The sequence below is a fragment of the Battus philenor genome, unplaced genomic scaffold (genome assembly GCF_028537555.1).
Source record: "Battus philenor isolate CCGP_79_NKW_IND1 unplaced genomic scaffold, ilBatPhil1.0.hap1 SCAF_4, whole genome shotgun sequence".
NCBI lineage: Eukaryota > Metazoa > Arthropoda > Insecta > Lepidoptera > Papilionidae > Battus > Battus philenor.
This window is the reverse complement of record NW_027181704.1, coordinates 5,423,523-5,447,668: the sequence shown is the minus strand read 5'-3', so window position 1 is coordinate 5,447,668 and position 24,146 is coordinate 5,423,523. Positions and strand designations below refer to the sequence as shown.

The following is a 24,146-nucleotide window of genomic DNA, read 5'->3' as shown; positions in this document are numbered from 1 at the left end:
AGTAAGTATTAAAGTTTACTAGTATTATTATTACTAGCCTTTTGAATACTGGCGGAGATTTAGCCTTTCTTAGTAGGAAATCGTACCGCATAGTCTTGTCTGAGCAGTTAATGATTTGTCAACTTCATTCACACTTATTGTTCATTATTCATAATAAAACATATAGATTTATGAAATATTATAATATTTAAGCTATTCTTAATTGCAGCTTAGATGCTATTAGCTGCTGAAAATAAGTCCTGCACACAAAACTCCAATGAGACCGATTCCTTTTCTCGACGACCTGTCAAGGTCATAAATCCTCCCTATGGGTAGAATCATCCTAAGTTGCTCTTGCTGGTCCGTGTTTTCTATTTCAGACCTTAAGGTTCTAGAGGCCACTTGCTTGCGCGCTATGTGGCCTGACCATTGCAACAACTTTGCTGGGCTCTCTATAGCAGATCCCCACATTCCTGATCTCTTAGAGCAATTCCCAAGCCTATCCTTCTCCATGGCTCGTTGAACGACTATGAGCTCGCCAATGAGGACAGATATGTTAATTATAGCTATTATATTTATATTTTTATTCCTCAGAAATTAAAGCATTACTTATACTATACATCAAATTATTAAGTTTTGAAATTATATTCGCCTTTTTATTTTTATCTCGTCATTAATAACGAAAACAAATTAACGATATGTTTATTTTCTTTTAAATAGCCTACTAATATGTGTGTACAGCACTCAGTACCATCGTTCGACTTTCTACGCCCCTCTACATTTCATTTACATTATTAACATGGCGCACTGATGAGGTGCCATAAAATGTGCAAACAAAGTAATGATAGCGACTTTATCTTTTAATATCAATGTAGCATGTAAGCCACGCACACTTTGATTGCAGTTGTGTGAACTACAAATGCACACGATAAGTTCTACAATGAGTTTGCGGAGTATAAAATAGAAACTTAATTTTGAATAACAATTCCATAGTAAATTTAAACACTGTGTTTAGCACAGCGAACATAAGGATTCTCGATAATAAAACGGTTATTAAATATGTAAATGGTGATTGACCATCGCGAACGTTCAGATTTTAGATCATTCTGTTTTCGCTTACCTTTTGCTATCTCGGAACAAAAGATAAAGTTAGGTTAGATATCGGTCAACTATGAAATGAAAAGAGCCATGCCAATAAGCAAAATCAATAGTAGAACAGACCCAGCCTATGACTCACAAGGTAAACATGTGACCTTGTTAAGATTGTCGGGATACGGTACGAGTAACCTGCTACTTCCAACTTGATCTATAGAAAATCTGTGGGGGACGACGATAACCTGCAGTTTATGGCATATACGTAAAATAATATTTATGGCAAATAGTGAATAAGTAATTATACATCATTTGCATGATAAACAAATCATGAATTTATATTATTCACTCTTCGAGACCGCATATATTCATTTTGGAAAATAAAACAATAAAAACATTAGTCAACATATTTTTATTTTGTACGGATTACTTTCTAAATTTAAAATGTAATTCTTAATCAAAAATAAAAACTTAAATAGATAAAGTAATTAGATACAGGGAGAAGATTTATTAAATGTTTTCTTTTTTTTTTGGTTTATACTTTATATTTAATACTTTAGAAATAGTTTCTTATTAAAGAAAACTTACAGACTTACAATTAAATATTTACAATTTATTGTCTACATTACATATTTCATAGTTTTATAAGTTACTACTTATTAATAAGTTCTGTATTAATAAATGAATGAAATTCGTATAAATATTTACAATTTTTTTTTGAACTTTTACATATAGCATCGGTATCTTTGTTACCTGTAACATTTAGCCTATATATGATCCAACGTAGGCCCCGCAGTTCGAGCAGTAGTGATCGGCATTGTTGCACGAATCCACGCAATAGGGCAAACACGCAAATGGCCAACATCTAAGAACAAACATTCATTAATAATTTAAAAATTAACGCCGGCGTCCATCCCCACCTCAAAGTATGAAATTTCTCATTGAATTCCCACTTATACATATTGTTACAATTAACGTTATTATTACTTTTAAAAGATTTTTTAAAGAAAAACCACAGATCTTTTTTCTAAATAAACTTTTAAGTCTTATAATAATTGAATTATTCATTTGTCACTCTAATTTTTTAGTTATGTAGCACCAAAGTATAACTAAACGAATATAATAGTTGATTTAAATTATGATCATAAAACATAGAAGCTGATTAGTTTTAGGTGTGAAAGCTTCAAAAGGGTAAAATATAGCTTATTTGCTATCAATCAGCGTATAGAACGCATCAAACAAATATCAATAAAGAAAACGAACTTCGGAAAGAATAATAAACTTGATTATAATAAATAATGAAAAAGCGTTTTCAAAATTTTATTAAAAACTTAAAAATTACTTACTGTTTACTATCTATTCCCGTAAACTTTACTTTTCACGAAGTTATTAGCCAATCGCATTACAATAAATCAAATAAATTAATATACATATTTTAAAATGATAACTTTATACTGAATATTGCTTTAAGTGTGTAAAACTTTTCTGTTATATCTATTATTTGACAATATTTCGATGCTACGGCTGTGTTTCATCATCATTATTATCATCATCATATCGGCCAATAGATATCCAATCTCAGACTTAGGTTTACCCCAAAAATCGGCGCGATTACCAGTCTTATGCTGCTTCATCCTGAGGCTTCCTGCGATCTTAGCTATATCGTCAGTCTGCCCAGTACGGAGCCTATTCACGCCGTGTATACCGGCTCGTGCTCGCAACGCGATAACCTTTCGGCTCTAATAACTATCGGACAAGCGATGTGCCCCGCCCACTGCCACTTCAGACGCAACATTTTCGTTGTGTACTTGAGACCATTATTTAATACGTGACAAAAATCATGGTTACCATAGCTTAAACATCATTGTACAGTTTATTTGATTTTTTTTAAATAACGATAATTTTAATTTCTTTAAAAATATAATAACAAATAGTTACCCAACAAAGCATAAAAAGAGTGCTATCAAATGAGTCCTCATAGATGCGCTTCTTTCCACTCGGGTGACAATTTGATGGTTACAGGACTTGCACACGTATGTCGTTGATTTTGGACCCATTTGATGTCCAACCACCACAGCGGGTACTACTGTCGGTATTAATGTTGGTCCATGATGTACTACAGTGGTACCGTGGACTACTGTCGGTCTCGAATCTACGTGTGGGTAGGTATGAGCTGACAGCGGAGGCCCAGGGTAAGGCGGAGGTGCTGTAGACGGATACTGGGAAGTATTTCCAGCATTGTACACACCGGTCTCGTTCTTCGCTAAAAATTTAAAACAATATGTAGAATATATAAATATAGAGAGAAGTATTAAATTCTTCACGCCTCAAATATGAAAGACATCAACATTATTTATGTACGCACCAAAAAATAGAACTAACAATGTTGTATATTAAAAAAGCGTTAGTTAATTGTAGCACCATGTTTTTGAAATTATTAATAAGATGTGAAAAGATATTAAAGACAAAAACAGGTCTGTCTGGTCAACTCATTACTTATAATTATGCATAAAAATATGTATGTATTTAGAATAAATACTCCAAATATATCGTTTTGTAGATGAAAATATAACTCAATTATGTTGATGCTTTTGTATAAGTTTTCACTTTTGTCTACACTGCAGTTTAAAATTACGTTTATGTTATTTCGTAACGCGCTATCTACTAAGAAGCACTAACAAAAAGCTCCCCTGGGTCAATTTTATTTTAATATTTTACTAATTCCTTTTTTACAATAAACATACAAATGCGAAGAGTATTCACAGGTCTAGCGCCTGCGAATTTTACTCTCTTAATATCAACCGACTGGCCAACGCGATCCGATGCCGAACCATAGTTTAAGGCGCCGTAGTCTGGGATAATGAGACGCAAGACATCAATCCTGTCCAGAATTATGTATTATAAAATACTACATGTACGTATTAGGGATATATGCAATGAAATACACATAATACATAGACCGCCTATTATAACGACATCTACTATTAAACAATGTGCCTGCTTTTCTTAAAATTTTATATAAATAATATTATTGAATTGCTGAAAATTTTGTAATTTGGTATAATTATATATTAGTATTTGCATGAAATTACACTACATTACAAAATTAATACCAAATATATATACTAAAAGTGTTTATACTATCACTGTAAACAATATCCATTATCGCAGATAAAATAATAAAATTTAAATTCCGAGTACTCATTATTAGACTAAATATTAGGGGGATCGGAAAGTAATATCATTTCCGTCGACACATTTTACAGTAAAACCGATGATTTCTACCGTTCCGGCATAAAAAAATTGTATACTAGATGGCAAATGGTTGTTAATAACGATGGTGAGTATATTGTTGATTAGAAATAGAAACTTGTAAAAATGGAGTCGTGTGAATTTAACATAAGAAAGCGACGTTACTTTCCGGTCCCCCTAATATATACTATTACGTCTCCAATAGCCGTGATTAAATAGACTTTCGTCTCCTTCTTTTTTTCAGTCGATAGAAATCCACTACAGGATCTTTAAATTTTTACTTTCATCTCTGTAATAAACACGAGTACATAAAAATCACACCATTCATAAACAAACAAATAAAATTAATTGACCTAAGCTAATTTACATTTATAACTGTCGCTCTAAATTTATTACGTATCCGTTTGTCAATCTGCTAAGACCATCTTCAAAATTTTCTATTTTTTTACTTTCAGCTACACTAACTATATTCGTATAATTATTATATTAAATAGATTATAATATTGCCAAGTGTTAAATGTTGTATATTTTATAATTTTTATTAGATTAATAATAATCTTAAGGTAATCCTTGTGAACTTCGTTCTGCCTAATATTTAATCTGTGATTTTATGTGTGATATTTGGAACCCTAATACTTTACGGCACTGTCGGAAAAGATAACGTTTTATTTGTAGTAGCGTCAACAATATAGGTTCAACCAAATTTGTTATAAGAATACTCCGCCATTACACAAATGGTCAAAAGGGAAAATAAATAATTAAATAAATACTTAAAAATATTTTGACAGTTTACGTTATTTTCAAAACTAACCATACGTGAGCTACCAATTTAGTTACACCATTTATAAAAGTGGACTGCTATACTGATATTTGACTGATGTTATTTTAGTGATAATTGTTTTTATTGATGTATATCGTATACTTATTAACCTCCGGTCGAAAAACATAAAAATCGGTTCAACCGTTCTTAAGTTATAAATGGTGTAACTAACACGACTTTAGTTTTTAGAATAAGGTTATATCGCACAAACAATTTAAATAATTTGGCTCCAAGTTTATTACAACCAAAATTTCATAGGTTATTACAAAATACCATTATGTGAACCATTACCGATACATGAATTTGTATACGTTGTACAACCTTGAAACAAGGACAAAATTAACGTGACAAGATTAAAATAATATTGGTAAAGATAAAATTTGACACTTATATCACTTACTTCCGTTCTCGAACTGCATTGGAAAAACACTAAAGCGTAAAAAGAACTTTTAGAAAATATTGAACAATATTCGTAAAAATTCACAAACAATGATTCGTGCCCTCGATCAAATAACTTGTGAATACCTACTCCGGCTAGAGTTTACAAAACAAGATAAGATACAATTGCGTCTGATTTTGATATATCTTTCTCGCTCTATCTGATGAAAAATTTTCATGGAATTGAGTTTATCATGTTGATGTTGAACGATTTTGCAAATTATTCTTACGTCACAATAGACCGTAAATAATTGATAATAATTAAAACTGCTTTTTTAAAATTAGGTTTTATTTATAAAACATTTGAATTGTTGAAAGTATTAATTTCTTCACTAGTTTATTTTCAACTTTTACGCATATTTTAAATTTTTATTTTAATTATTATTCACTCGTCATTATTATTTTAGCTATAGGACTTCCACTATCGAATATATGCCACAGATTTCCAATATGACTTGAAAATTCCCAATATGGCCTACATATCGTGTCGTCCGACAACCTTAACAAGGTTGTCCATTCACCTTATGGGTGTACGGTCCTAGGCCGCGCTTGTCAGTCTGAGATCTCAACCCCAGGCTTCAGGCCTTCTAACAATTATTAAAAAACTTTTTTAAATTATAATTAACTTAAATAATGAATTTATTCTTTGCCGAATGAATTCCATTTTTTTTTATTTAAACGACTGAGTTAGTCTTTGAAAAAAACAGCTTGACACTTTATGTCTAAGACCATCCAGGACGATAGAACAAGATGTTAACTTGATTTTATTTAATTAATATAGGATCCTATGTAAGTGCCGCAATTGGTGCAGTAGTGGTCAGCGTTGTTGCAGGCGTCCATGCAATACGGCAAGCAAGCACACGGCCAGCAACTGAAATATTTTTGATTTTTTAAAAAAAATATTCTTTTCGTGTATGTATAAACTAAAATTAATATCTACGTGTTACTATAATAAACACGTGTTACACGTATACTAAGCGCAAAATTCAAGAATGGTTATACCTATTACACAGTTTTTTTTCACGTCGTCGTTAAGGCACGAAGAAAGTTTTTGTTGAAAGAATAAATTACGAAGTAAATAGTAAAAACCTGACTCTTTCTTATATGCATTGACTTATAGGAAATTAAAACACCAATCACTAGCTCCCAAACATTTGAAATCATGTACCATAAAGCGTTTTAATATTGTGTAAAGATGTATTAAAATTCTGAAGTATTCGTGCCAGAAAACATAGTTTTGTCAATAGTCGTTTATAATTAAAATTGAATAAGATTTCTTTACTGTTAGCCTGCGACGGGGTAATAACTTTTAACTAAACTCTATCGGAACAGCTAGTCTAATATCAAAATGTGCTTTTAAAGCCAGCACTGACAATCACCTACGTTTGGAAAATAATAAATCTTCTTTCATCTAGAATGACATCTATAGCCAAATTGGTGAATTTATGATCCATGTTTGAAATAATCACCAATTTCAGCATATTTTTATGTAACTGTTTAAACTATTTTTTAATATAATAATTAATTAACCAAAGTTCTTTACACTTTTCATTAATATCGTCACCATTTCAGTCATAGGTCGCCCACCGCTGAACATAGGACTCCCTCATAGATTTCCAATAAGAACAGGTCCCCGCGGACATCTGTTTTGCATGTTACTTAGCCACCAACTTGTTAATCAATTTTCATAAAACTATTTTATATGTAAGAATTATGCACTTTGAGTTAGTTCAGATTATTACACATGATCTAACTAAAGCCTTATAGATTAAAAATTAAAGCATATTTACCCGATTAAACACAAACACAGAGCAAACAAATGAGTTCTCGAAGATGGCCTTCGTTCTATCCTAGTGAGAACTCTGTGATTACATGACTTGCAGTCGTACACAGTTGGTTGGTATCCCATAGGTTGATATCCCAAAGGTTGAGAAACCACTACAGCGGGCACAGCCGTTGGTACCAAAAACGGTCCATTATGAACTACAGTAGTTTCATTAACAGCTATTCCCTGAACATTTGGATGGGAAGCCGGTGCTGCTAAAGGTGGTCCAGGATATGGAGGAGCTTCTTTGGGAAATTGGCATGTTACTTCCGCTCTGTGCGCTCCAGGATTAAATTTAACTGAAAGAGGCAATAAAAATTCCATTTACACATCATATTTGATTTACCGCAACTTCACTTTTTACTATTTTATATTAAGCAGTCGAGTAGTGGTAGCCCAGCGGTAGAGGACAGACGCTTGCGATCGTAGGTTGCGGGTTTAACCCCAGGGTTGTCATCTTATATGATTCACACTTTATGCAATTACATGTGATGGCATTCGCATCCTCTGTGTAAAATAATATCACACTACGATCGCTAACCCGCCTGCCAAGCATAGCAATTATGGGATATCCCCGTACCATGAAAGAAAAAATCCCCGAAATTTGTATTCACGTCAAGTAGATGACAATAACTAAGTTAAATTAAGAGATCTCGTCTTATTATTTTGTTATTGTCCATTAGTTTCATGAATTGAAATAAAAAAAGATTATTCGTTAAATAAAAATATTGGTATTATAAAAAAATTTACTACAAAAAACCTTTAGATTATACAAAAAGTTTCTGGCATGGTTCCCTTCATTTCACTATCGATTTTTAAAAGTTTGATAAATAACATAAAATAATTTACAGGAAAAAAAAAATTCACAACACAATGTAAACTACTTATATATTTCTATTGGTTATTTACCTCTGTCACCGGACTGCATTAGACCGACTTTTAATAACTTTCACAAAAACGAAATATCTGAAATATATTCCAAATGTTTTAAAGAATTAACAAACAATGAAACGTATTTGGTACTAGTAGTGCTAAATCATTAAAATCGTCAAGATATTAAATTAACTAAGATAAGATACAAGCATGACGAAACAAAGCGATTCTTATTCACTCATAACTATTTATAGTGTACTAGCTGATCCCGCAAACGTTGTTTTGCAAAAAAAATTGATATTTTAATTTACAAAAAAAAATAAGGGTTGATTGTAGAGGGGTGAAAATTTGTGGTTGTATGTATTCTTGTATGCTGTATCATAAAAATGTAAAAACAAAAAATTTCGTTAAAAAAATAAAAAATAAATTTTAAGTGTGAACAACCTTTATCACTTAGGGGTATAGAAAATAGATAGTAGCCGATTCTCAGACATACTGAATACGCATATTAAATTTGGTAAAAATCAGTCAAGCCGTTTCAGAGGAGTTCAAGTTCGAACACCGTGACACGAGAATTTTATATATTAGATTAGTGTAGTACATAGTTGTTAAATACTACCGTACTATAAAAAGTAAGTAAAGGATGCGGGTAGCAAAAGGCCGGAGATCGTTCTTTGGAGGATGCCTAATCCTTGCAGTGTAACGTATCTACGCGTAACGATAATCATGGCAGCAAGTACTATAACGTAGTTAATAAAGTAACTAGAAATAAATTCATAGTATTTTCTCTAGATATAGGAGCGAGAGATATAACTGCGAAGTCTCTGTATCTCGCTGTAACCCATTTCTGGAACGGACTTTGAATGTAACATTTCTAGAACTATTTAGAATTCGGTTAAGTAGAAAGATGAATCTATTCGAAGAAGGTAAAAACCAATTCATGGTCGTCAGCCTCAAGCACTGTATCGGTTTCTTCTCCCAACCAAGTGATGGACTTGGCACCTATACGGAGAATATGTAAAATACTGAAGAACTTACGTCTTTTGTAGTTTTGGAGGTTATATTAACACGCACCTACACAAAGTTTCATGCGTCAAAAGAAATTCTTCAAAAAATTTTCGAATAGTGTTCCAATTTTTCAGACATAGGAAGCACATCTTCTGGCAATCTAATCTACTGTTTATTTAACTGTTTTTTTTTATTTAAATTGTGAAAGTCACAAATTAGTTGTAGATACTAAGAAATCACTAATCGAGTGTATTGATTTGGTTGGATACCTAAGGGTACACACGGGTACTTTCTTGCACCCGCGTTTGATTCGCCGGCTTTGTTACCGGAATAAAACACGATGTTTAGTATTTTTAGTTTTATTAACTTTTAATCATCACACTAGTCGGTTAACTCATTACTGGTACCAGAGATAACCAAGTTATTATTTATTATCATCATCAGGCGGTAGGCGCCCAGTGCATAAGTTCCTAAGGTGTGTGAAAGTGACTGGTAGTGCGCTGCACTCATCTAGTGAATTCTCAGCATGTTTTTAATTATTTTCCTCTATCTATAAATCCTTTTCTCTAAAATTGGACAACAGAGTCATACAGGAGTCTAGAAGAATCGAAAAAAGGAGATAAAGCTAGACCAATAACCATCAACTTTTTTATACCTGGTGTGAAGATATGTATTCTAAAACACTTAAATCTTAAAAGACTCCAGCTGCTATATTCAAGAAGACTTTCCGCTGAATATTTTGGAAAAAGAAAACAACTACAAGAGCAGGTTCGGAGAGGAGGGAAACCTAGCAATAATAAAATACGCAAAACCAGTTATGCTGAAAAAAGAAAGAATCAATGAGCAACAATAAAAGAAAGCTTTCAGTTTCTCCAGAAAATAACCAAATTACTAACAATGTAAAGAGCCCGCAAGTCAGTAAGAAAAATAAAACCCTGACATCTTTAAAAAGAACTTCTAGTTTGTCGGACGGTGTGCTGAGAAGCCTGGAATTCTGAATTTCTTGTCCACGAAAGGCCCACACGCAACATCAACACAAAAAGATAACTAGAACAGGAATATATAATAGCAACCAGCAGACAGAGATAACACAAGAAAATTTGAAAAACAAAACAAAACATATTTTCCAAGCCGGTTGGTCACCGTGGAAGACCACGACTAAAACTCTCTAAAGAAAACTTTAAAACTCAATAAACCTATGAAACTTAATGAACCTAAAGAACCTTAAAAATTAAAGACACTAAATCAAAAAATCATTTCTATGTCATGATATATAATTCCTTGGAAGAGGCTTTCACCTGTAGAGGGGTTCTAGCAGAAGATTAAAGGAAGGAAGATCATACCGTAGTTCGTAGTCACTATTTATTTATATCATTTTTTGATCTTTTATATTTTATTATTTTAGTTGCTACTATTTTTTGTTCTATGTAATGTTTACCTTCTGTCTTGAAATAAAAGGCTTTTTTATTTATCTATAAATCCAAAAATGTCATTCTTAGTGAAACCAAATATATAATAAATCTCTTTACACAGGTCGCTTCCAACTCGTTTTATTAAAAGCTAAGAATTACCCTACGTCAAGCTGTGGACGTCACATCACCGAAATGATGATGATGTCGTTTTATAAATATATAATTTTCAGCACTTTATAATGTCACTCGGATAAATCCCTTAGATTAATCAGTGGTCGAGACCGGTGACTTTAGATCGTACGCTGCTAAATCAAACCCACTGGGCTTTCTCGAACGTTGGAAATACTTAAAAATTCTCGTATGCTCTGAACATCGTGTGGGAACGAACTTATCTAAAATGTTACATATTAACTAAGATTTTGACAGTCACCTATGTTGAATTAGACTAGTATGACACATTATCACCTGTACCTTATTGATATGCTGGTATTCGTTCAGATACTTTAATTAAAATATAAAAAAAATATAGATAATAGTACATATTTATTCATATGTATATATTAATAGATAACAGAAACAGTAGATAAACGGATACGCCTTTTTTTTTCAAGTTTTTTATTTGTTCTTCATATATTTATAATTGAATATCGCCCTCAAATTAGTTGAAAATTACTTATTTGCATTTCATTAAAATGCAGTTACATGTCTAATCATTATAATTTTAGCCAAAGAATGTCCTTTGCTTGACATCGGCCTTTCCGAAAGATTTCGCGAGCCGCATCCAGCGTTTTCAATTAGTTACATGTGTTATAGTTATCAAATTAAAAATAAACAATTCAATAAAACTAATAAATAATAAGTCTTTATAAAGTTAAATTATTAATTTATGCTTCAATAGTTTACTGGACACAAATTTTGTATTTCTTTTCTTTTAAAAATATATTTTTATCACAAGGCTATTTATCAACCAAGGCATAAAAATAATTTAAATAAAAGACACAAATTCATAATAATAATTTACACTATATGTACATTTACATGAGTAAACCAAAAGCTGAATAACATCAAAGTTAAAACACTTTTAAAAATATTTTTTAACAGATCGATTTTAAAGTTATAACCAGTAATATATTCTATATACAAAAAAATGGATGTTTGTCTTTTTATAACGAATATAGTTTCAATATACATTTCAAAACAAATACAAATCAATACAATATCTCTAGGAATAAAATATCAAACATTTTGTTATGTATTATACAATAATAATACAAGATGTTATTCCCTGATGGTAAAAGAAAAACTTTGAAAAAAAGTAACCTTAAAAGAACAATTCCGATGATAAACCTAATTTTAGTTAATATTCGTAATACATTCAGCGATATATATGTGATATGTTTGATTTTTCAAAAACATATTGTTCATTTGCAATGTACAAATGAATAATAGTTCATGTCTTGTCCAAAACATTTATTTACATAATCTATAACATTTCTTAAAAGACTGGTCGTCCAATATTAACCGTCTTTAATAATGTTATCAATAGAATTTTAATTTTATTTTTAATATGTGCATTCATGAAGCATTCATAATAAAGTTGTTTATAACAGGGTTACTTCGTGCATATTTGTAGGCATAAGTTTAGCCGTGAAAAATTAAACCTGTTGAAAATCATTTATTATGAATTAGCCTACATAAGATCCAATATAAGAGTTGCAATTAGTGCAGTAATGGTCTGCGTTATTGCACGAATCCACGCAGTAAGGTAGACAGACGCAAGGCCAGCACCTGAAAAGATAATATATTTATAATTAGAATAAGTCCGATACAAAGTGTACATTTGAGACAAACTTTTTGTCGAATTTAAGTGGAATGACCGCTGACACTGTTCAGTGTATTGCTTCATAAAATCTTTTGTAAAATTCTGCTCAACATCACATCTGTATTACATATTATATAATATTACTATATTACAACCACAAAATTTGTACATGTCATAAATATAATTAATATGTCTTATTGCCTTATGTCTTCATTAACTAAAATCTACACAAGTTGTAGTGGAACATAGAGATCAAGATATTCTGTAATGGTGTACAAACATCAATTCACAAAGATTTTACGCGTTTTAAAATTGCTCATATTTTTTAAAGAAAGCGATGTATAACTTATTACATTGAATTAAAAATAAATGTTTTCTTCTATTTTTTCCAGTAATCTAATAAGAGGAACTTAAAACGAATTTTATTATTTTACACTGCAAGTTTGTATTACAATAATGCTTTATATTTTGCTAATCAATCTTTAAGGATATTGTAATTATTTCTTTGAAAAAACGCGATGCATAGTCTAAATTTATTGAAATTATAAACATCTTTATCCTATATATATAATTTTTTTTCGACAGTACCGAACGACAACACCGACGTCAATAATTTTTCTATAAAGTTCCTTATGCTTTTTAGGTTTTGATATATAAAAAATGTCAAATTACGCTGAAACTTAAACCGCGACTATGTGAATAAATTTCAGCGTCTGACGGTTCATGCTCTGTGATATTATATAGTAGTTTCACAGCTGCGTCGGCCACTAACCATCAATATATTGGTTATTTTACATTTAATCAATAATTAAAAAAACTACTGCAAAATATGAATTCTAGACAAATTCTGCCGGTGCGGCTCATACGGTGTAAATGTTAGTTTAATAAAGTATTATAAAGTTAAATAAACAAAAGCCTTACCCAATAACGCATAATAACATGGCAAACAAATGGGTTCTTATGGATGGTCTTCGTTCGACTCTCGTAATAATTTGATTGTTGCAGGATTTACACATATAAACAGCTGGGGTTGTGCCCATTGGACTGCCAACCACCACAGCAGTCACTTCAGCTGGTACTACTGTTGCAGGATATGTGACAGTGGTTCCAACGATAACAGGTTGTGATGTAACAACCGGTGGGTTTGGAGGGTACCCGGGGTAAGGAGGCGGTGCAACACCTTGTTCTTTCACTGAAATCAGAAATTTGTAAAGTTTACAATAGAAATAATTAACAATATACGAGGTGAATGGAAATAGATACAGATAATTGGATATAGATAATAAATTATTTATTCATACCATATTATAATGATTAGGTCATTTTGCTTACGAAATATTTTTCATACCAAAGACACTATTTCGATGTATTTGGATATAGTTAATAAATTTAATATAAATTAATAGATATTATATAAACTATATGTAATCATTAAAGTTTCTGAAATATCATATTGTATAACGAAGTACTCAATCTGTCCTACGATAACAATCTCTTATAACTTTGCCATTAATGGAACTGAAGTAATTTTATTGAAAACAAAATACCCAGCGGCCACTTTAAATCTCGATGTTTATTCTTCAACCAGATTACTTAGATTTTAATCATAATTCCTTGTTTGACACAGTTTTATTTAAAATAATAAATCAATTTAAAAAGTTTATACAAGATAACAAGAAATATTACGGTATCAAATTGACGTAAATAAATGACAGATATTATTTTCTTTTCTTGCCAACTAGATAAATTTAATCAACTTTGGTATATGTTATTAAACTCTGTTATGCATTTGAATAGGCTTCCAAAATAACATTATCGTATTTAGTGCGTAAATATGAATAAAAGAGATATATAAGTTTCTGTAAGAGGCTACCTAGAAAGAGAGCTGATGTGAATAAAAAGTTTTGATTTATAGACATGTGTAACTGCTTAAATTTATTGTCTTTGTTATATTATCACGAAAATACCTAGTATTAAAATTTTGATTTTTTATTATTTGCCTTTAGATAAACATCATTACTCTATTAGTATTGTCGGATTAAAGTCTATTTGAGATAGAGAGTTTAAAAGCTGTTTTGTTCATCTATTTCGTATGTACCACTTTCATTTATTTAAAATAAAATTACAAAAGCTTTACAGCATTAGATAATGTTTACGGAACATATGTACACATAAGAAAGCCGTTATCACCACACATAGAGACAAATCAAAGTTAAAGTGGCGGTATCATAAACAAACAGTTCTGTTATCAATACATACATTATTACAATATGACATTAATTTAATAGATACCGCTCGATTTACAGATGCTATTATAAAATTTCATAGCTTAGTCATATAATGAATTTTTAAATTATCTGTAAAATATTTCTAATAAAATCAAAATATTCTTTTTTTTTTAAATAGGCACTTTCGAATCGTCATTCAAAATAAAATATCTAAGAAAATTACTGCCGGCTAGGAATGCAGTTCTGCTGAGTAGTGCTGACTAGAAACTCAACAGTTGCTTTTTAAAAATAGTTTTATAATTAGTTTACGACAATAATTAGCTTTTACGCCACAATATTTATCTAAGAATCATGCTATAATTTTGAAAGCAAGCATTAGTAAAGTTAAACATATCCAATTGAAATTCACGCGAGAGGCCATAAAATATTCCACAAGTACTTTTAACTAAACGGTTTTGTTTGTACAAATCGTTTATTTTTAACCCTAAATCATAAAATCATAAAAAAATACGACCTTCCTTGAACTTAATAATAAACATCGTTACTGTTTTTGAATAAAACAACTTTTCAAATAACAACTTAACCGTCCAATAACCTTCTTAGGTCTCGTGTTTTAAATTTATTTAGTTATTAACAATTAATATTAATTTTTTTGTTATCTTAATCGTCGTTTCTCCCCACAGACGCCCACTGCAAGGTGTAGGCCTTCTCTAAATATGTCTATGGGAGTATACCAAAATTGCCACGATTGGCTAGCGGGTTGATCAATGGAATGTGGTATTATGGTACGCAGAGGATGCTGTTGCCCATTGTATAGAAACTTTTTTGTGAGCAGTGGCAATACTTAATAATTAATGTATAACGTGTATATTATATAGGATTATATTCAGGGAATCGAACCCGCGACCTACGACCGCAATTCACAGTCATCTATCGCTGGGCTACCACTGCTCAGTTCTTGTGATCTTAGCATTAAATTAGATATTCATCGAATAATTCAAACAATGGATTTTTCGATGATTCATTTTACTAGTGTTATCTAAAGAGGAGTAGGTATGTGTAATTAAATGTGAGTAATATCTGATAAAATCTTGTTAAAGTACACTTGTATTAACTTTACTGTAAGATTAGCATCTTATGTTCCTCCAGCTCTACCCTAAAGTGTTGACGCATTTAGTAAAGCTCGTTGAAACTACGGTTGTATGTCGGTCAGTTTTGTGATTTGACAAAAGTCAAAGTAAACCGTGGGGTTGTAGCGGGAATGAATCAAGCATAATTTTTTCACTGCCCTCACAATGGGAGAGTAACCAATGAAGGATTTCCCCACCAGACAAAAAAGGCAACATAAATTCCCGAACCAAAAAATATTTAAATATCGTAGTATAGGATACTTGTTATATCAAATCAAAACACACATTTTGAACTTGTAACATTTAGTTGCATCCGTTATTACTGTATCTATCTATTAATACCAATACAATTGGGATAAAATATTTAAATTTAAAATAGTATATAAGATACCCGATTTATATTTCTCATGTTTAACTAAGATTCTCACAAAGTGCAAAATAAGTTTTTAATTAACATTTATATGTTTCAGGGCTAAGATCGTTTTCTGGTCTTCTCTGTATCGCTAAAATAGAAAAGTATTTATATAAATAACTTACTTTCGTATCCAGACTGCATTTTTTTAATTATAATATACAAAACTATGACAGTTGTAAAATATACAAAGTATCACAGGTCTTCAGGTACTATTGCAGAAATAATAAAGTTTTACGACCGGGCTGTAAGAGGACGCTTATTACACTGATAAACGATTTTTGGATTTCTGAAATGACAAAAAGCGTGTGATGATAACAGATATCGAATTTGACTAGTTTATCTCTCTAATATGTCTAAATCCTGACGTATAACTGACTAAATTGAAATCTTATCTGAAATGTACATTTCCAAATAAAAATTACTTTCATTTTCGTAGAAATGCGTTGATTTTTTTCTTGTAAACGGTGTGATATAAAACGAACACTTTAAAATCAAGGGCAACAAAAAATCTGTTATTCACAATTCAGGTTATAAAGAGATTGCAAACGCTAATATGATGTACGTAGCTTATAATTGTATCACATAGATAGAATAGCATTGAAAATAAATTCTGTTAGAGTGATACGAAAACCGCTTTACCCCGCCGTATACACTCGAGTAAAAAGGTGAAATACCAGCTACTCCGTTCTGTCAGTCCGCCGTCAATGCTCGCGTTAGTTTTTATCATCCCATGACCTTATAGCGTTTTTGTTAGGCGCAATACAGCGTTTTCGGGACAATTGTAGTCATTTTTTTTTAAATACGAAGATAGACCAAAAGAAACTGTTATTATCGACAAACTCAATCGTTATTCGTTTATCTAATCAACTTGATTATTACATATTGATTTGACTATCAAAACGTTGAGTCAGTTATTATATTTTAAAAATATGACTAAGTAACAAACAAATGTAGATCTAGATGAGTCATGATTTTAAAAAGTCATACCGGATTTAAAAAAATTTCGATATGAAAAGTGATAACGAAGCAAATGGAATAAAAACAATTCTGATTCGATTTTAACGCAAACATAAAATGGTTACTTTATTAAAATATTATATTAAATTATTTAAGTTATATAAGTATTACATAAATTACTTTACGATGAATGTGATTCAGAATCTCCAAGACTTAGTTACACCATTCTTTTTTTACTACAGGACATTGACATAAACGGGGGGCACCCATCCTTTTTAAGTGGACGTTTTCACGCAAGATTATAATTATAATATATACATTTATAATTATAATTATTATATTCATATTAAATTATAATTATTATGCTACAGTTTATAATTTGTAGCATAATAATTATATTATCTATAAAACCTGCGAACGCTGCTCCATTGTCAGCAAAAAGATTTTATGTTTTTACATGTATTTCCAAACATCGTGTATAAAGTGATCATTCTGAAATATATAGCATTTTTTAATTTTTCCTCACAGTTAATTTTAACACATAATAATTCGAATTTTTAAATATATATATATATACATATAAATATATGTATATAGATATATATATATGTGTATATATATATATATATATATATATATAAACTCCACTGCTGTTTGGTCCACCAAAAAATGATAACGAGTGGTGGGCGTCGGTCTATCCTAAGGAGTAGAGGCACTATGCCAACGCCGTTGAAACTACAGCAGTTTGCGAAAGCGTTTCCGTAATTTTAACAAAAGGCGTCGAAGAAAACCGTTCATTGCCCTTGCAGCGGAGGGTTATCCAAAACAAAATTTCCTTATGAGAAAAAAAGGATCTTCATTAATTGACAACAAATGAGCTATACATTAACTGACCTCTTTAAAGCTATCATACCTTTATGTATCACCATGTATGTATGTAATTCCATTCTTAGTTTAGCTGATGAATTGTCAAATAGGACTTTTTAATCAAATCTATATGCATATGTTTTTCATAACGTCTCTTTGTTAAATATGTCCCCGTTATATAGTTATATTTTTATCACTCACAATCAAGTAACATTTCATGATTAAAAATCATTACGTCCACTTCTAAATAACGTGTTAAAACAAACAACGCACTAAAACTTACCCTTAGGGAAGTGATCGTATTGTGCGAGACGGGCTTTACGTCACAAGTGATAAGTTTATCTTGATGGAAAACCTATTTAACTAATGGATGAATAGTCAAGCAAAATGCAGGCCCGCGTGCACTCGCCGCGATCCATCACTTACCTAACGAAAACTTAAATTAAAAGTATGATGCTACATTATACTTAATGTCAGCTTATTTTCCTTCCCGACGCAATGATGATTTTCTTGCTTATTCTTAAATTATCTTAGGAAAACATTTATTGAATATATATAAACTTATTTATTTAAAGTTATTTTCAAAGGTATTACAATAAGTCGCTTATTTTAAATTAAATGGTATTATTTATTACTTTGATATTGGAATACGAGAGATACAAAGAATAATTATTTTAGATCGTAAAAGATATTTGCTTTGGATACATTATAAAATATAAGAAAAACTAATAATTTCCTGTACTTTTTCAAATCACGTAGCAAACTTTTATTTTTAACGCGTATTTATACAAATATTACTAAAGTATGGACACAATACACCCTATTTGAGACGCAATCATAAGTACATTTGAACTTATTTTTCATTTTTATCATAAATTGTAATGTCTGTTGAAATTATAATTATTTATTTGTAAACACTGCAATTCGTTGTTATTACATACGAAATGACCAAAAAAATAATACCGGTCAGTATGTACAATATTGATAATTTATCGAAAACAGGCATCAATTTATTCATACCTGTTCCGGAATATGTGATAGTCATATCAGGTAAAAATAAAATAACTACCTCTAAAATTCGTTATAATTCAATTAGCATAATACGTTTGGAACATTAGTATTATATTATAGCATTTATGTAACACATTTACATTTATATACGAGTGGTGCGAGTGATGCCTAACGTGGAAGATACAATCTTAAATAATTCACACGTTATGCATTATATTAGTCCTATAAAAATAGCAGGAGCCATAAATTACAGCATAAGAATAAGATGTATACTAACACTTGTGCTCGACTGTCACCAAGTGACTTACAAAAACGGGAAAGTGAAGTAGTTTTTTTTTTTACAAGTGAATCATATACTCTTTAGTTGCTGGTAATAAAATGGGAAAATAGCTTTTCACAAAAATAATGAAAAAAAAATCACACTTCTACTTTACAAAGGACAATACATAGAGGATTGCCACTGCTCACAAACAAAGTTTCCAAGAAATGAGCAGCAGCGTCCTCTGCGTATCATAATACCACAATGCAATCGCCCAACCGCCTGCCAAGCGTGGCAATTATAGTATATCCCCCATAGATATCTTTGGGTAATGCCTATACCTTGCAGTGCTGAAACGACGACGTTGACAATATATATAGTAAGTAAGAAAATCTCCTGGAATTAGTTATCGATTCTCGATAGTCGAAAGGCTAAAGATTAATATGTATTAACAATAACCTACGAATTTTTATTGCACCTCCAAAAAATGATAGTTTTCTCTCGGTCCTACTACACATATAATTAGTAATAAGGCTGTTTAGTTTATATTTAAAACAGCGTATCAGTATCAAAAACATCGAAACGTTAAATAATTTGCATAATGGATATATTCAAATTCCTCTGCTATCCGCAATCTATTTAGTTAATTGCTGGGATGTTGACTAAATTAAATTCGGGTAAGCAAATACATCCGGCTCTTTTCCGTAGCAACGCACTTACGTACGTGGTCTGCATCACGATTGCGGCGATAGTACGAGCATTCACTTTTATAAAGCGGACATCACAACTAATTACCGATGGCAATCAATTTAATGCTAAACAGGGGTTCAATGCCACATTACTTTTAAATATTATTGTATTGTCATTGCATTTTTTTAGTCCGTACTGCTATGCAAGTGCATAAATATGAAGATAACGAAAGAACTCTTTCGGATGGATCGGTCGGGTCCGTACAATGGTTAACCCGTAGTTCCTATAAATCATTGGAGTATTCATAGGATCTCCAACGTTTTTCTGAAGAAATGACACAATACATAAACCCAATATGACTTTTTTTGTGCACTATTAAACTATTATTATATAAATATTGTACGTTTTTGTTTATAGTTATACACATTGTATTACCAATTGATGTCAATATTTCCGTTATAATATTAAATAATTTATTTATATAAAAGGCAACCACTTAAACGCCTAGATTATAAACTACGATTATATGTAATTATTATGTAAATTTTATATTTATTAGAGACTTTCACAATATTCGTATACGTACATTATTAGGTTATGGGTAAGAACATATAAATATAAAATGATAATTGGAATCAAAATATTAATAAATACTTAAGTTTTCTGTTATTATTAAAATTATCTTTAAAATTACGTAGGCGTCAAGTTAGAATTAAAATAAAAGAATTTCTAAATAATATAAATTATTATGAAACCTATTCACTATAATCATTTTATCCACAGAACGTCCACTGTTGGTCATGGCGTGTTGTGACCTGGCGTTAAGATAAAACATTAAGACACAATATTATTTATTTTTATTTAATATAATATAATATAATAACTGCTGTGATGACTCCTATTAGTTGCCCAACCATCACGAAATTTTTATTTATTTATTAAAATTTCATTTATTTAATTAGAATTTTTTTATTTATACTTATTATTTTAAGAACCGCAAAAAAAATACACATCAACATAATATGCGCAAGTTGTTTCAAGCAGATAACAACAAATATAAAAGTTAGTTCATGACATCTCTGCTAATTATTTTATAAGTAAACACATTTTGTATGAGCAGTGGTAGCCCAGTGATAGAGGACTGAGACTTGCGATCGTACGTCGCGGGTTCGATTCCCGGGATACAGTTGTATATATAAGTCACATTTTATGAATTAATTAAGTAAGATTGACACTGCTGACAATTAATTCAGCACACGCACCAAGCGTGGCGATTATGGTATATCCCCCAGATATTTTTCGGGTAGGCCTGTCTTGTAAGTGGTCGTCTATGGACTACGGCATTATATTATTTTAATGGATCAAAGAAAAACAGTAAGTTTACGTTCTTAATATAAATTCTCGTATATTTAAAATTATTTTCATTGTCAACTGTAATAAAAAATAGGAAATATCTACAGATTTTTTGATGATCATAGAGATATAACTATTACAAATAATGAATAACTATAACAAATATAATGAAAAAGAAAGTTGTAGGTGCAAGGTAAAATTTATAAAAAACGATACAGTTCAATCGAAACAGCGTAACAGACTATTTTTCTGTAACATGGTTTAATTACTGTTAATTATATGCTCACGTGGAATCTTTTACTTCGTGATTAAAAGACTGTTGCTTCAATTTATCGAAATCATGGTCTGTCAACACAATGGTAGCTACTCCTCACCAGTTCAAATACAAAAGCCCTTTGTATCCTACTCTAGAGCTCTGAACAGGCAATCGGCTGATTAGTACGTCGCAACGTCTGGCTTGAGATCTCTGTATTCATTACGATACTCAAGAAGCTAATTGATACTAAAATTACATAGCATACACATTCCTTCCTGTGATCTTGTTTTTTTGTTTGTAGGAACTTTCAATATCCTTTTTTATATATTATTATTTTATACTACTTAATATATATTTAATAGCTTAAATTAATTTTTACAAAAAAATGCTGTCAGTAGTTCATAATAATATATTTTTTCAATAAAATATTAAATCATCATCATTTATTCCTATGTGAGCCCCAAGATGGGCCAGAGGGCGTCCGCAGTACGTCGCCATCCCGAGCGGTCTTGAGCCTCGCGCTTTACTTCGCTTCAAGTCATTCCAACTGCCTTGACTTCTGCAGTGATCGTCAGCCGCCAGGTTTGCTTTGGGCAGCCACGTCTTCGCTTACTTTGAGGATTCCATTCTAGGGCTTGCCTTAGGAGCCTGTGGCCTACCCAGTTCCAGTAGTTGCAGCCTTTGATCTGCTAGTCAATCGGCCTCTTACCGCAGCGTTTCCAGAGATCTACGTTGGAGACTTTCTCAGGCCAGTATATACCAAGAATACGTCGAAGACAGTTATTAAGGAACACTTAAAAGATTAAATACCTATGTATAACAGCATAAGATTAAAAAGTCTTAACCGTTCGATATATTTTTTGTATTAGTATGAATTAATTAAATTAAAAAAAAAATTCATCCTGCGAACTTATCCGGACAATGTTTTTGTCAATCTATCAATATACAAAAGTTTATCGATGAATCCCTTGCTACGCAGAAAATTCGAGGACGGCTCGTCAAATTTCTCTTATTTTCTTTTGTAATTCCGTATAGGCACGAGGAAATTGCAACAGAGACAAAAAAAAAACTGAAAAATAAAACGAAATTTTTTTTCACGAACCAACCACAGAGCTAATAATGTTGGTCCCTGGCCGTCAAACATTTGACGACAATCAAAATAAAAAAGTACGCTATGATAACAAACAAACAAAAAATATTGTGTACCGTACTGCATAGGGTGATGGTGATTGACAGGGTTGTTTATAAATAAAAAGAAATACGGGACATTTATAAATCTTCTGGTAGGACTGCGACAGAGTAATGATTTTCCTCCCTAGCTAGTCAAATTAATAAAGTAAGAATATTATAATGCTTAACAAATAGCAAGTAATGGAACCAACAGAAACCAATTCGATTCTTTGCAATATACTACAATGCAATTACATCTCTGTGCACATTATATTAAAGAACAAGGTGGTAAGGCTGTTATTTATTAGTGGATACAGATTCTTTATACATATCTGTCAGGACGGGCTTACAAGAAATAAATAATGTAATTTCATGTTCTCGTCGTTCGTATACACTGCAAACCAAAGGCTTCGCTAAGAGATATCTATGGGGGCATACACCATAATTGCTATGTAAGGCGAGTAAGCGATCACAATGTGATATTATGCATGCTAACATGTTTGTGAGCAGTGGAAATCTTTTATAATTGTATAAACACTCGATCTCCGGAATCGAACCCGTGACATGTGATCGCAAGTCTCAATCCTCTATCGTTGGGCTACCGCCGCCCCGTAATGAATAAAACGTAATTTTATTTATTATTGTAAAGTAAAAAATGTTTTTCTCGCACAATAATGAACATTACATAGCAACATTTCATGAATACATAAATGTGGGGGAAAGAAAATGAAAACGCACAATGACAAGCGGCCGTCGGAGGGCAAAAAACTCGAGTGACCGAAATGACCGAGGAGTATACTCAAATATTCTATAACTTTATTATTGCCATCCGAAATGTTTCTACTTATGAGGGAAACTGGTGAATAATAACGAAGTTTGCTTATCCCTAAGGACTGATTGAACAAGATATTCACAAAAAGTTAAACATGACATCTGTGGGTTCGGATTGATCGACTCAATTTTGAAAGGTCACATACCGAATAAACAAGCTTACGTCGTGAAAATAAATCAATGTTGTTTTGAAAGCATAAAATATTTAAATGAATATTATTAGAATGAAATCTAAAGGGTGATTGTAGGTATAAAATCTTTAAAGCGGTGAATGTAAAGCGGATTTGCTCTCAATTAATGGTTAAAACACTTTATTAAAAAAATCTTTGCGTTCAAAAAATAATATATAACGTAATGATAAAAAAGTAAGAAACAGAGTTTTAAAAATTCAGTATATTAGATATTAAGATAAATTAATATTTAATATCTGTCCCTGCAGATTTTGTACTGCCAGATGT

General features: G+C 31.2%; 3 protein-coding genes across 4 annotated transcripts; all 3 read right to left on the bottom strand.

Annotated features, from left to right (window-relative positions):
• Positions 1-1,616: 1,616 nt before the first annotated feature.
• On the bottom strand, positions 1,617-5,666 carry LOC137928885 (lipopolysaccharide-induced tumor necrosis factor-alpha factor homolog). The gene is made up of 3 exons (XM_068771889.1): positions 5,544-5,666; positions 3,010-3,334; positions 1,617-1,936 (listed from the first exon to the last, which is right to left on the bottom strand). Exons 1-3 carry the CDS (start codon positions 5,560-5,562, stop codon positions 1,834-1,836), a joined length of 447 nt encoding a protein of 148 aa, XP_068627990.1. The 5' UTR covers positions 5,563-5,666; the 3' UTR covers positions 1,617-1,833.
• Positions 5,667-6,349: 683 nt separating this feature from the next.
• LOC137928948 (lipopolysaccharide-induced tumor necrosis factor-alpha factor homolog) lies at positions 6,350-8,334 on the bottom strand. The gene is made up of 3 exons (XM_068771956.1): positions 8,316-8,334; positions 7,372-7,705; positions 6,350-6,452 (listed from the first exon to the last, which is right to left on the bottom strand). The coding sequence occupies exons 1-3, from the start codon at positions 8,332-8,334 to the stop codon at positions 6,350-6,352; spliced, it is 456 nt and encodes a 151-aa protein (XP_068628057.1).
• A 3,918-nt stretch (positions 8,335-12,252) lies between these two features.
• LOC137929000 (lipopolysaccharide-induced tumor necrosis factor-alpha factor homolog) lies at positions 12,253-18,208 on the bottom strand. 2 transcript variants are annotated; one of them, XM_068772012.1, is made up of 3 exons: positions 18,165-18,208; positions 13,443-13,713; positions 12,253-12,487 (listed from the first exon to the last, which is right to left on the bottom strand). In XM_068772012.1, exons 1-3 carry the CDS (start codon positions 18,196-18,198, stop codon positions 12,385-12,387), a joined length of 408 nt encoding a protein of 135 aa, XP_068628113.1. In that variant the 5' UTR covers positions 18,199-18,208; the 3' UTR covers positions 12,253-12,384. The 2 variants fall into 2 exon arrangements, with proteins under 2 accessions (XP_068628113.1, XP_068628114.1); XM_068772013.1 differs by lacking the exon at positions 18,165-18,208 and adding an exon at positions 16,417-16,520.
• Between the last annotated feature and the right edge of the window lie 5,938 nt (positions 18,209-24,146).